The sequence below is a fragment of the Pseudophryne corroboree genome, chromosome 1 (genome assembly GCF_028390025.1).
Source record: "Pseudophryne corroboree isolate aPseCor3 chromosome 1, aPseCor3.hap2, whole genome shotgun sequence".
In the NCBI taxonomy this organism is placed as follows: Eukaryota; Metazoa; Chordata; class Amphibia; order Anura; family Myobatrachidae; genus Pseudophryne; species Pseudophryne corroboree.
In genome coordinates, this window is record NC_086444.1 from 760379384 (window position 1) to 760394868 (window position 15485).

Here is a 15485-nt window from a genome sequence, read left to right on the forward strand (position 1 = left end):
ATCAGCACCCGGTTTCACCAGGGACTCTGCAGGATGCGGGGTCCTCCCCGTCCAGATCTGATTCTGCTCTCACTGTTGATGCAGATCCCTATGATTCTCTAGTACAAAGGATTGTGACCACATTCAGAGTTGAACTACGTGCGGCCATTCAGGAACTTAAAACGGAGATATCCTCTCTGGGCTCTCATACTGACGCTTTAGAACGTAAGACTGATGATATCTGCAATTATCAGGAGGTTGTCACGCAGGAAGTCTCGGAATTGCAGTCGGAGGTCGACCTCATACGCGAACAAGTCGAGGACCTTGAAAATCATTCGTGCAGGAACAATTTGCGAATACACAATGTACCGGAGTCGATCGATGCAACTGCTCTGTCTGAGTATCTCCTGGGCCTGTTTCGTCAATTGCTCCCGGACCTCTCTGAAGATCAATTCCTGTTGGACAGAGCGCATAGGGCTCTCCGTGCAAAGCCATCCTCGGATCAACCCCCGGGAGACATTGTCCTACGCATGCACTTCTTCCACATTAAAACGAAAGTGCTCAATGCTTGCCGTGGCGCCCCTGCTATCCCATATAAAGGATCACACCTCCTCATCTTTCAGGATCTGGCCCCCTCCACTCTCAAAAAACGGAGGGAGATGTTACTCGTCACCAAAGCCTTACGCAACCGCCAGATTCTATATAGATGGGGGTTTCCGTTTGCCCTACATTTTTCCTTCAATGGTCGGAATCATTCTGTGAAGAATCCTGACGATGGCTTGTCGGCTCTCAGGCAACTGGGGCTCTTCTCGACTTCTCCTCCTGCATCATCTCCAGACTCTCCTGAAGGCCCTAAGTCGAGATCACCTCCACGTGCTGAATGGTCGACCGCCTGATGACTGCACTACTTATTCTCAAGACTTTCAGGTTTTATTGCAAGGACTTGTAGAATTTCTTTCTCCGGCTTAATGTTATAGAGATGGTGTTTGTTTTCTTGTCTCTATTGTATTTGTGCCTTTTGCCCCTTCTCTCTGCGCAGTGGCATGGGGCTCTCCTTTTACAACTTCACAGCCTGCTTGCCCGGCTCATTATTTCACTGGCCTTGTGACACTATCGTGCTGGTGTTACGGAGTCGCCTCATGACGCTGTTCAGCGATACTACGATTGTCTTTGTTAATATTATTTGCCTATCTCTATTACTTGCTACATGTCTTTGTCCTCATATGTTCGTTTATTATACTGTGATAGTTTATCCTGACACACTAGGGTACAGTTCGTCCTTCTGCTAGGGTTTTTCCGATACTGGAATGGACCCTCTCTAGTTTGAGTTCTTTAATGCCCTATCTCCATGTACTTGGGGTTTCCCCTTTGCCTCGCAGGCCTTCCCCCTCCATGCCCATGTTAGTGACCCACGTTCTATTGTTGTTTTGGTTTACTGACAGTTGGCATACCTCTGTTCTCCTTTCGGCCTCACCCCCACAACATCTGGACCCCCCCGTATGTAGATGTGGTCCTATGACGGTGTTGTATGTCGTGTCCTTAGGACTGCGACCTTTTCTAGTTACTCGGTTGGCCACTCGGACTCCGTTCCCCTTGTTTTTTACCCCTAACTTCCCCTGCCCTACTCATATCCCCCCTACTCAGCTTTGCACTGCACTCTGGATAGTCAGATCTCCCGGGTCCTCTACTGGAACCCTCCATGACTCTTAATATTTTATCGTTGAATGTCAACGGACTAAACTCCCCCCAAAAGTGAACCATGGCTGTCCAATTTTTAAAAAAACAGAAAGCTGACATAATTCTTTTACAAGAAACACATTTTAAAACTGTACATCCCTCCTTGGCTTCGAGAGCTTACCCTCAGGCCTTCTACTCTACAACTCCGAAAAAACGTAAGGGTACTGCCATTTTGCTACATGCTTCACTTCATTACGCTGTTGAGAACTCTTTTTTCTGATCCCAAGGGTCGCTTCAATATTGTTGTCTTACAGCTGGGGAACTCTTTTTTAACTGTCACTTCAATTTATTCCCCTAATATGGAGCAGGGTGCCTTTCACTGCGATTTTCGCTCCCAACTTGACAAACTAATAAAGTGCCGGGTGATAATTGGTGGAGATTTCAATGCCGTACCTGATCTAGTATGGGACCGTACTCAATCTCGTGTCCCTAGTCCTTCGACAGTTAGGGAATCCAGACGGTTAGCTGACTACATAACGTCCTCGGGGTATTACGATGCTTGGAGGGCATTGTACTCTTGTGAACGTACGTACACTCACTACTCTATTCCCCAATAACCTTCACTCTAGACTTGATCTTTTTTTAGTGGACTCTTCCGCAGTACAGGGCTTGATTAAGGCTTCGGTCTCCCCAGTGGTGTGGTCAGATCATTTAGCGGTTTCTCTGACAGTTACTTCTACTCCTATAACAACAAGAGTGACAGAAAGTGGATCACAATGCGCTAAAAATAGTGTAATAAATATAAAACTGGATACATTCACCAATAATTTTTTCCTCCTCCACGTTAACGTAGGTGGATCTATTCCTCATGTGCATGTAAGGAAATTGAGAAAAATATATACCATATGGTGAAGTACAGTTTAATAAATTAAAAACATAATTTCCAGTATCAATCAAAGAAAGTGCAAGTGCAATAGCATGATAACAGCAATAGTGGGGAATCCTCTGGAGGCTGCAAAAATGAACAATTACCGGCTGGATGCAAGGTTATTCACACAGAACAATCTCGACGGCATAAAAGTCTGTTGGATAGCCCGGGTTCCTTAGACCATGTATGCAGATGGTTTTCACTGTCGGGTCTTAGTCCAGTCAGCTGCCTCCGTCACCCCACGTCCACCAACGCGTTTCTACCCGCTCAATCGGGTCTTTTTCAAGGTGTGTGTCCAAAAAGGAATATGTCCATCTGTCCCGGAATCTGGTTTTAAACTAACCCTATCCAATCCCCGGCCGGCGGGCGCAGCTAATTCCTATACATAAATCAGACTACAAGTCCCATGAATCATTGCGGCGCTCGTCCGGCCGGTTTCCTGTTTCTTCCATGGGCCGATACGTCATTTCCGGTTGGTAACCATGGTTACATCCGTACGGCTTCTTCAGTTTATTATATATAGAAGATACTCCTTATAACGTACATCAGTTCAAGAAAGTTCCAAACTCCACAATTTAATACCTCCGGAAGGAAGAGGATATAATGTTAGTGTATATTCAACATTAATCTGAATGTACCATTAGACGGACATTTAAAACAGTTCTATAATCCATCTTAAACACCAATTTTTCTTAAAGTGCACATTGCATATATGAAAGTGACTGGTGCAGACAAGTAAAATACCCACATTTTAAAGTGCAAGATATAGAGGTAGAAGGTGACAACAAATAAAATTATTCCCATTGCAATCAAAGAAACCATTTTAACTCGAAATCAATATTCAGACCTCCAGGCTGTAAGGTTTTTAGGTCAAAAATAGCTCTCATCTCAGCCTGTGCTAATTGAGTTGCTGAATCCTTCCTTCTCCAGTGACCTTTTACTGCCCGGAGTCCTAAAAATCTTTTAATCTGTGACGTACATTTATTATGAATTTTATTAAAATGATCTGACAGTGCGTGGGTGTCCAGACCCCCCCTGATATTTCTCAGATGTTCTCCTATTCGGACTTTGAGGGGTCTGGACGTCCGACCTATATAAAATAGTCCACACCCACACTCTATGGCGTAGATGACATTCTTCGTATTGCATGTCACGAAATCTCTGATCTCATATTTATGATTATTAATTGTCACCTCTGTAGTTTTATTTTTACCATCCCCCTGAATGTTGCGGCACCCTATACAGGTTCCGCATCGGAAAAAACCTTTCGATTTAATCGTTGAAACGGATTTGGTGGGTGGCAAGGCACTTCTCACCAATCTGTTCTTTATGTTGGGAGCCTTTCTATATATACATTTTGGCCTTGCTGGTAATAAATTCCCCACAATAGGATCATTTAATAAAATCTTCCAGTGCCTTTGTAAAATTCTCTCTACCTCTTTGTAGTTAGAATTAAAATCTGTAATAAAAGACCATTCATAATTATTACTTTTCTCTTTCTTATTCTTTTTTAAGAGGGTATCTCGGGGGATATCTTTCACTTTCTCTAGATCTTTATCAATTGCATCTTTCTGATAACCAGATGCAATAAAATTATCCCGCATTTCTATTGCTTGTTTTTCATATACTCCCTCATCTGTGCAATTTCTTCTCAGACGTCTCAGTTGTCCCCCAGGAATATTCCTGAGCCAATCAGGATGATGACAACTTTCATTCCTTAGATAAGCATGAGAGTCAGTAATTTTAGAATATCCTTTTGTTAAAATCTTATTCTCCTCTATATAGATGGTTACATCTAAAAAATTGATGGTTTGTGTATTGCTCTCAAATGAAAAATTGATATTGACACTGTTCAAATTTAGATATATAAAAAATTCTTCTAAAAGTACCTGACCCCCCCTCCAAATAAAAAACACATCGTCTATATATCTCGACCAGGACACCAGGTTCGCTCCAAATGGGTTATTCTCCCATATGTATTCATTTTCCCATGCCCCCATGAAGAGGTTGGCATAGCTAGGAGCGAACCTGGTGCCCATGGCCGTGCCGACGTTCTGAATATAAAAACTGTCTTTAAAAGCAAAATAATTATTAGAAAGTATAAACTCCACACCCTCTAATAACAATGTTTGTGTAGTTTCCTTTAAGTCACTTAACTGTAATGCTACTTCAATAGCCTTTATGCCAATTTCATGTTTAATCACTGTGTACAGCGATTTCACATCTGCTGTCACTATAATCCAAGTATCTTCCCACTGTACATCGTTAATTTTATTCAAAAAATCAAGTGTATCTTTTAAGTGAGAACGGTTTTTGAGTACCAGGGGCTGCAAAAAGTAATCAATGTACTCAGATAGATTTGCAGTCACTGAGTTCACTCCTGATACAATCGGTCGTCCCGGTGGCTTAAGTGGATCTTTATGAATTTTTGGTAACACATAGACCACCGGGACGACTGGTTCTTCATTCATCAAAAATGTATATTCTCTCTCGTCTATGGTATTCGCCCTTTTATGAGGTTCCAACATAACCCTTAATTTTTCTATAATTTTATTCGTTGGATCTATTTTAAGTTTGGTGTAAGTTACCTCATCCTCCAACTGTCTATAAATCTCGGCTTCATAGGATGTTTTATCCATCAGGACGATACCTCCGCCTTTATCCGCCGGTTTAATAATCAACTCGGCGTTTTCCTGTAATGTCTTTAAGGCTTTCCTCTCCTTGAATGTCAAATTATTTTTGGTATTTTTTGATGGTAATTTCTTAATATCCTCATAAACCATTTCATAAAAGGTGTCTAAATAATTTCCTTTCATATGGACTGGATTAAACAATGATTTAGGCTTGAAGGGCGTATTTGGAGTTATTATCGTTCCTTGTTCACCCGTGATAGTCTCCTTACTTTCAAAGAAACGTTTCAGTGTCAATTTCCTGATGTACTTATTTAGATCTATAAATATAGAAAATTGATTAAGGGGGATGGAAGGGGCATACTTAAGCCCTTTCTCTAAAACTGATATTTCATGTTCCCCCAATAGGTGACTGCTTAAGTTGAAAATTTTAACTTTTCCTCGTCCCCCTTGGTCATCCCGAATAATCTCATCTTTCGATGAAATATATTTCTTTTTTGTTTTTTTATTCTTTCTCTTTCTCTTTTTAATCCGCCCTCCCCTACACCCCCTTTTGTTTATTTTGGGTATCGTGGTTTTCTGGCCTGATCTAAAAAATGTGGGGACCTTCTCCTATCTCCAATTTGTGGGAGTCTATTTTCAATAAAGGTGTCAACCTGTTCTCTTCTCTCATCATAAGTTCCCTGTAATCTCGGGGGTGTACATTCCCACCTATTATGTCTCCAACTCCCATTCGTAGGGGAAAATTCCCTTATGTTCCTCTGTTTGGCCCCTTCTTCCCCCCTTTTCCTTTCCCTATTTTGTCTTTCTGGGACCTCATATCTCTTTTTTCCTTCCCTTCTCTCGATATACGAACCTCTAGGGTTAGCATATCTTTCTGGAACTTGTGGGAACTTTCTCCTTCCCCGCTTTCCAATAGGGGTCTTTTGCTGTACCCTGGAGGTTAGTGGAGTATCAATAGCCACTGCCTCTATTTCGACAGTATTAATTAATTTGCGGTCTCTATTGAATTTTTTGACCTTTCGGTCAATTAGAACTTTCTCATTTCTTTTTAAGTTCATATCAATTCTTTTTCATAATCTTTGTATTCTTGTGTATCCGCGAATTTGTTAGAGAGATCCTTATATACTTGGATCTCTTCTTCTAATTTGCTAAGGTCCTGCTTTCTGTCTTCCACAATAAGTTTTATTAGAGACAGAGAGCATGATCTAAGTATTTTGTTCCACTCCTCTTTAAAGGTTTCCCTTGCGGACGAGAAAGATGCCGCTTTATGGATAACCAGACCTTTAGGGATGAGTTGGTTTACCAAGTACTTTTCCAAGGTTACCATTTCCCACCATAATTTACTTTCTTTATTCAATGCATGTTCTAATTTTTTCATCAAATCGCCTAGATTTTCATCTAATAGCAATGTGGGTTCTCCATCCTCTCTAAAGGCATTCTCAAATAAATTTCTACGGTTCTCCCTGTATTTAAACATGGTGCAGCACTCAAACTTTTCACTCCAATGAGAGACAGAGTGAACCTGGTGTCCTGGTCGAGATATATAGACGATGTGTTTTTTATTTGGAGGGGGGGTCAGGTACTTTTAGAAGAATTTTTTATATATCTAAATTTGAACAGTGTCAATATCAATTTTTCATTTGAGAGCAATACACAAACCATCAATTTTTTAGATGTAACCATCTATATAGAGGAGAATAAGATTTTAACAAAAGGATATTCTAAAATTACTGACTCTCATGCTTATCTAAGGAATGAAAGTTGTCATCATCCTGATTGGCTCAGGAATATTCCTGGGGGACAACTGAGACGTCTGAGAAGAAATTGCACAGATGAGGGAGTATATGAAAAACAAGCAATAGAAATGCGGGATAATTTTATTGCATCTGGTTATCAGAAAGATGCAATTGATAAAGATCTAGAGAAAGTGAAAGATATCCCCCGAGATACCCTCTTAAAAAAGAATAAGAAAGAGAAAAGTAATAATTATGAATGGTCTTTTATTACAGATTTTAATTCTAACTACAAAGAGGTAGAGAGAATTTTACAAAGGCACTGGAAGATTTTATTAAATGATCCTATTGTGGGGAATTTATTACCAGCAAGGCCAAAATGTATATATAGAAAGGCTCCCAACATAAAGAACAGATTGGTGAGAAGTGCCTTGCCACCCACCAAATCCGTTTCAACGATTAAATCGAAAGGTTTTTTCCGATGCGGAACCTGTATAGGGTGCCGCAACATTCAGGGGGATGGTAAAAATAAAACTACAGAGGTGACAATTAATAATCATAAATATGAGATCAGAGATTTCGTGACATGCAATACGAAGAATGTCATCTACGCCATAGAGTGTGGGTGTGGACTATTTTATATAGGTCGGACGTCCAGACCCCTCAAAGTCCGAATAGGAGAACATCTGAGAAATATCAGGGGGGGTCTGGACACCCACGCACTGTCAGATCATTTTAATAAAATTCATAATAAATGTACGTCACAGATTAAAAGATTTTTAGGACTCCGGGCAGTAAAAGGTCACTGGAGAAGGAAGGATTCAGCAACTCAATTAGCACAGGCTGAGATGAGAGCTATTTTTGACCTAAAAACCTTACAGCCTGGAGGTCTGAATATTGATTTCGAGTTAAAATGGTTTCTTTGATTGCAATGGGAATAATTTTATTTGTTGTCACCTTCTACCTCTATATCTTGCACTTTAAAATGTGGGTATTTTACTTGTCTGCACCAGTCACTTTCATATATGCAATGTGCACTTTAAGAAAAATTGGTGTTTAAGATGGATTATAGAACTGTTTTAAATGTCCGTCTAATGGTACATTCAGATTAATGTTGAATATACACTAACATTATATCCTCTTCCTTCCGGAGGTATTAAATTGTGGAGTTTGGAACTTTCTTGAACTGATGTACGTTATAAGGAGTATCTTCTATATATAATAAACTGAAGAAGCCGTACGGATGTAACCATGGTTACCAACCGGAAATGACGTATCGGCCCATGGAAGAAACAGGAAACCGGCCGGACGAGCGCCGCAATGATTCATGGGACTTGTAGTCTGATTTATGTATAGGAATCAGCTGCGCCCGCCGGCCGGGGATTGGATAGGGTTAGTTTAAAACCAGATTCCGGGACAGATGGACATATTCCTTTTTGGACACACACCTTGAAAAAGACCCGATTGAGCGGGTAGAAACGCGTTGGTGGACGTGGGGTGACGGAGGCAGCTGACTGGACTAAGACCCGACAGTGAAAACCATCTGCATACATGGTCTAAGGAACCCGGGCTATCTGCCAAAGCCGCTAAGACCATGCGATGGTTACAACATAAGTTCTACTCTAAGGGTGACAAAGCTGGCTCCCTCTTAGCTTCCCGCTTACGCGCTCGTAAACAGATGAACAGGAACCTCTCGCTAAGAGACCAACATCATAAGCTGACTTATGACCCTCAGAAAGTAGCCCACTGTTTCAAGGAATATTACCAATCCCTGTATAACCTGCCTGCTCCGGACGATTCCATTAATCTGCAGGAGTGCATTGACAACTTCCTTTCTTCTTGCCCTCTCCCGGTTCTTTCCAAACAACAGACGAGTTCGCTCAATACAGAAATCACTGCTGAAGAAATTGATCTTACGATCAAATCGTTGAGGAATGCCTCGGCTCCGGGCCCAGATGGTCTACCGGCTCTATATTATAAAAAATTTAGTAGAATTCTGACCCTGGCCCTGACAGTATTGTTCAATGCAATTTTAGCCGGCACGCCCTTTGATGGCTCCACTACTAGAGCTGAAATAGTTGTCATATCTAAATCTGGACGTGACCTCATGGAATGTGGTAGCTATCGCCCAATATCGTTGTTGAATTCTGATTTGAAACTGTTTGCGAAAATACTGGCAAACCGTCTTGCAGGGATGATCTCCTCCCTGGTTCACCCGGACCAGGTCGGCTTTATCCCTAGCAGACAGGCCTTTGATAACATTAGACGGGCGATTGATACTCTACACTTTACTGACTCATCTAAAATCCCCTCCCTGGTGATGGGGTTGGACACTGAAAAAGTGTTCGACCGCATATCTTGGCTATATATGGATTACACCCTTCGACGCTTTGGTCTTTCGGGTCGTTTCCTCACTGGCGTAAAATCTCTTTATGCTTCCCCGTCAGCTTGTGTTCTAGGGAATGGCCTACTGCCCCCTCCATTCTCGATTACAAATGGCACGAGACAGGGCTGTCCTTTGTCACCCTTAATTTTTGCCCTAATGATAGAACCCCTGGCGTCCGGTATCCGCAACTGCCCGGATATCTCGGGCATCAAAATAGTCTCTTCTCAGTATAAGATCTCTCTATATGCTGATGATATTTTACTTACCCTTTCGAACCCTCTTATCTCTCTCCCAAACCTTTTTCAAATTATACAGGAGTTTGGTGTTATTTCTAATTTTAAAATCAACGCTGCTAAGACAGAGGTATTGGACTTTCATCTGCAAGCCCCGTTAAAAGCTTTCTTATTCAGTAACTTCAAATTTGACTGGAAAAAATCCCGCTTGAAATACTTAGGCATATATCTAACCAGACAATATTCCCAACTGTATGTGGCTAATTATCCTGGGTTGATTCATAGTGTCACTAATGATCTCCTAAAGTGGTCTGGTCAGTTAATCTCATGGTCTGGCCGAGCCAACGCCCTGAAAATGAATGTCTTGCCTTGCCTATTGTACCTCTTTCAAGCGCTCCCGGTGCGGATCCCCTCACATGTGTTTTTAGATTTGCAGAAGAAATTCTCACACTTTTTAAGGTCAGGCAAAAGACCTCGTGTTCGACTCAAAACTCTATACAATAGGACCAGAGAGGGTGGACTTGGGGTGCCCAATATTAAATTGTATTATTATGCGGCCCATCTTTCCCAGGCCGTTCTCTGGCATTCGCACATATCTTCCCGTAGATGGGGACAATTGGAATCCGAACTTGTTCATGTGCGCTCCATCTCCACCCTTCTTTGGATCCCTCGCTCTCATAGGCCCCCTGAATATACTAATTTCCCATCCATAACATTCACCATCTCGCTATGGGACAGGCTTACTAAGATCTTTGCTCTATTGTCCTCCCCTCCCGCTCTTTCACCCCCATGGGATAATCCACTGTTTGCCGGAGGAAGGGGTGTGCATGCTTTTCAGCACTGGTTAGCTCATGACCTTCTGTTTATCAATGATATAGCATTATTACGTTCTTTTCTGCCTTTCTCAGATCTGCAGAGTCGATATGGACTCCCACCACAATGTTTATTCCAGTACCTGCAATTACATAGCTTTCACTTAGCTTTTCTCCAATTACATAGTTCTTTGACCAGATCCCCTTTGGAATCATTATGCTTCCTTCGCTCTCCCTCTAAGGGCCTTTTGTCATCAATATATCGCCTAATGATTACTCGTAACCTACCCACATTGGCCCCACACGAGATAGCTTGGGAAACTGACGTACAGGACCACATGGACATAGACACCTGGGAACAGATCAAACAGAACTTAGTTTCTTCTGCGACCTCTATTAGACATAGAGAGAATTAATTTAAACTATATGTCCGATGGTACTTAGTTCCGACACGATTAAGTAGAATATTCCCTTCCGCTTCGGATATGTGTTGGAGGGGTTGTGGGCTGAGAGGTACCCTGCTCCATATATTTTGGGATTGTCCCAGGATGGCGTCGATCTGGAGGGCCATCCGGAGATTGATTTTGTGAATCACTGGAGTGGATATGCCCTTTTCCCCTTCTTTCTTTCTTTTTCCTAGGCCCATCCCTGGGACACCAAAACCTTTACAAAAGCTCATCTGGCATATCACGACCGCACTGAAATGTAAAATAGCTTTCCATTGGAAATCGCACTCAATTCCATCCATCGCGGCTGTGGTTGCTGCCGTCTGGGATACTTACCATATGGAATTCATCTCTAGTGTGGTTGAAAGCAATTCATTAGCCTTTACTGATATCTGGTCTCCATGGTTGGCATACTATAAATGCCCCCCCCCCCCCTTTGACATACGGTGTTTGATGCAACTACTTTGATATTCTTTGCTCTGATATTTGGTATCCATTCTAATCCGCATATTTGATATCATATGTTTGCATTGCTGTACTCCCCCCTCTCCCCTTCCTCCTTTTTTCCTTCTGTCTTCCCTTCCCCCCATCCAACTGTTTATTGTCTATTGTACACTGACAAAAAATTTCAATAAACAGTATTAAAAAAAAAGAAAAAAAAAAAGAAATAGGATCATATGATGAACGTGTCTGTAGCCTGACTAATTGTTCAGGAATATGACTCACTTGTTGAAGTCCCTGTTGCGATTTGGAGCCATGGAAATGTTCGTGCAGCTTGAGTTTCCGATTGAGTTTATACTTTTCAATTTCCCATTGATGTAAATTGAACTTAACCGTGGGTACAAACAAAAGTCCCTTTTCAAGTACCCGCATCTCTGTCTCAGTCAGGGGATGCTTGGAGAGATTAAATATTATCTCCTGTGTTGGAGCGGGGGTCTGCCCACCTTGCCGCGTCCACGGCGGCGTCCGCGTCCTCTTGTTCTGTCCCCCTCGCCTGGTCGACCTCCTCTGACGTTTCCACAGTATCGGGTCCGAACGCCTAAAGGGGAGTGGGAGGGCTTACGTGCGTCAGGTGTAGTATCTGAATCACTGGTTTCTTTCTCACCTGAGGAATCAGATTGCCATAGCTGCCGGTAATTACGTTGTTTATAGTGGTGTGTACGGGTATTACGTGTGCCACTGGACCACAGATAAACTCTGTTAGTCTCGTAATCATTGTTAACTTTATACAGGGACGTTTCCCTTTGGTTAACCATTATAATACATCTAGTACGAATATTGTACAGGCAGCTAAGAGATTGTGGTCCATTCTTTCTACAGATAAGGATCTTAATTTGGAAGGGACCGGGATGATGCCATGTTTTACCACGGTAGGACCATTAGAGATTAGGTCGTACGGCCTGATATTACAGACTTGCAATCTAAAAATAGTGAACAGAATAAGTTTCTCTCCTTACATAAGGGCTGTTTTAGATGCATTAATTGCTCCACTTGTAGTGCTCTTACCGTGGGCAAATACTTTTGCCATCCAAGAAGCGGTAAAAGATACATGATACAACATTGTGTTACATGTACGAAAAAATACATCATATACATGATCTCATGGCCATGTGGACTCAATTACATAGGTAAGAGTGACCGCACACTACACGAACGGATGGCCAATCACAAATCTGCCATTAGGGCAGCGCTAGTAAGTGGTAAAAGTGACCAGCCTGTTGCGAGGCACTTTGTGCAGCAGCGGCATAACCTATCATCCCTGCGCTATATGATCATTGATCATGAACCAGCTACGATGAGAGGGGGTCATTGCTCACTGAGATTGTTACAAAAAGAATCCAAGTGGATACATGTATTAGAGACGCTGCCCCCTAAGGGGTTAAACAAAACTTTGGGCCTCCACTGCTTTTCGTAAGATTGTGATTTTCTAAGTGTGGCGTAAAGTTGTATATGTGCTTTGCGGATTACCGTAAAGATATGTGGTGATTTATTCATATTTAAATTTTGTTGTTGTATAAAATTATGACTTGAATTCGATATTGTATATATCAGAGTATTGCTAGAAGTGTAATAATGTTCTTATTGCCATGATTGCAAGTATACATTGTACCTCCATGTTTTGTTTCTTTAATTGGGTTGTTTGTGGTTGGGACCATGGTGATGCGGCACAGGGCTGAGACGTCACCAGTGGGCGTTGATACACCTGATTCGCACACCTGGATAGGCACTTGGTGGGTTATAAAGGTATGTAATTTGTGTTCATGTATTATCCTGAAGACGAAGTAAAGGTGACTTCGAAACGTTGATTGATACAACTGTCTGTTGTCTCTATTATTTGTCTGAGTGCCGCCTCCATGTTTGCTATATTGGACCCGCAGTGGTTTTGAGGAGGGCACCAGTTTCTATATACATTTACTGGGAGTGCTGCTTTCAACAAGTGTATATATATATATATAAGTCCAAAGAGGAAGCAATTAAAGGCACTCAGAGGGGCAAAAAATACAGCACTCAGAAATCTAGATGAATCGACGTTTCGGAGCTTACGCCCCTTTATCAAGACATATCATACACTATATATAGTCCCAATAACGAACCTGCACTCGTGCTGACACAAATATTCTTAGGAGGGTGCCTTCAGTAGTGAAGAATGCAATACTAAAGAAGAGACTGCGGCACTCCAATGCATAAATTTGTATTTAGTAAAGAATCATGACAGCAAGTACTGGGGCAACGTTTCGGTACGCGCAGGTACCGTTTTCAAGCCCTGTGCTGTCAAGCTAAACAACAAAATGAACACAAAAGTAAAGAATAGCTTACCTAAATACTGAAAAGTCTCCCGCCGCTGGAGGAGGCCGGGTTCCGGCAACCGTCCTCGTGGTGTCCGTCCACTGTGGTCGCTTGCCGATGACGTCAGACCGCCTGCGCCGGCGGGATCCCTGTAGCGCGTTGTGCGTTGCCAGGCAACCAGACGCCGACGGCTGCATTGCCTCCCCGTGCCCACCCCCCCTTCCCCAGCGGCTGAAGGAAAAGGAAATCAAAACACATGTTAACACTGCTAATATGGAATTAAATTAAAAGAGGAGCTGTAGCACAGTAATTACAAGATATATCAATAAAGTGGTAGTGGCAAGACATATCAGACCAAGCTATCGCAAAAAGGTGATATTACAAAAGCACACCTGAGGAATTGCATCACTAATCATGGTGAAGGTATATTAAGAAATAAGCAAATCAAAGAAAAGTGTTCCAATTGTATCGTTCATTCAAACCCACTGGAGACACTGTATTAAGATAGTGGATCCATTTCATTTCGCATCTTAGGAGTTTTCCACCTCAATCCCCACCTCGTAAAGAGGCTGGAACATGATCTATAAGCATGTGTGTGAAGGATGAAAGAGGGTGGCTCATCTGTTGAAAATGCCGTGCCACAGGTTGATCAGAGTTCCCACTGGCAATAGCTTTCCCAATCGAAGACCGATGCAGCGCCATGCGCTCTCGGGCTGTACGGATCGTTTTGCCCACGTAATATAATTTACATGGGCAAGTGATCATATAGATCACGTAGGTGGAAAGACACGAGAGTGTGTGCTTGATGGAGATGGTTCTTGAAGTATGGGGGTGTTTGAATGAAGATCCCGTTATCATGTGAGAGCAGGTAGTACATCTGGGACATTTATAGCAGCCAGGTGGTTTGGACAAATATATATATATATATATATATATATATACGCACAGGTTTTGAATAGACCATCAAATAAAATTTAAGGTGAAAGGCTAATTCAATTCTGTAGTGCGCCACACAACCAGGATTGGAGAGTAGGTGAGGAGGGGAAGTGTGCTACTTCTGATTAAGATATCTATGTATTAGGAGATCCAGAGCGGTGACTCATTATAAGATGTTACATCTTGTTAACTGTGCATCGTTTCGGGGTCTTACAATATTTTGTCAGTCTACAAAGTCTCAGAAATCCTCAGAGACTTGCAATACTTTAGAGAGATGAGTGCTGCATAACCTGTATTAAATCATATAAAGTTCTATAGTCACTTTTGAAATAATGTAAAATGTTTGATATATTTTATCATTACAGTATGCCGAGAAGATTCATATCAGTCCATAGTGTCCTGCTCAGCAGTGGTGCTCTCTCATGTGGAACAAGCAAGTGAAACAAATAAACCTAAAGAAGAAGCAAAAACTGAAACTGCAAAAAGGTAAGTGTATTATTCATTACATAATCAGACAAAATGACTCTCTTTATACTATGCCTATAAACATATAATAATGAAATAATTGCATGTTGCATAACTAAATGAATCATTTGTTCATTTATTTATTTATTTATTAACAGTTTCTTATATAGCGCAGCAAATTCCGTTGCGCTTTACAATTTGAAATAACAATAACAAACTGGGTGATAACAGTCATAGAGGTAGGAAGGCCCTGCTCGTAAGCTTACAATCTATAGGGAAATAGGCATATGTACACAAGGAAAGGTGCTATCTATTGCATAGAATGAGAAGACATGTGAGGATATGTGTGGACTGTAAAGAGTGGATGTAATTTGATAGGAAAGGACCTTAGAGAAAAGGACCTTAGAGAAAACGACAACAATTGTTTATAATTAAATGAAATAAAAATATCAAAAGTGATAATAAATGTT

At 41.6% G+C, this 15485-nt stretch overlaps 1 protein-coding gene across 4 annotated transcripts in view; it reads left to right on the plus strand.

Moving 5' to 3' along the window:
• Positions 1–15485, plus strand: part of CCSER1 (coiled-coil serine rich protein 1) — a 1413620-nt gene that overhangs the window by 610753 nt on the left and 787382 nt on the right. For all 4 annotated transcript variants that reach the window (XM_063917302.1, XM_063917330.1, XM_063917310.1 and 1 more), the window contains exon 5: positions 14916–15036. In XM_063917302.1, coding sequence (XP_063773372.1) covers positions 14916–15036 — 121 coding nt within the window. The remainder of the gene's footprint in view (positions 1–14915; positions 15037–15485) is intronic.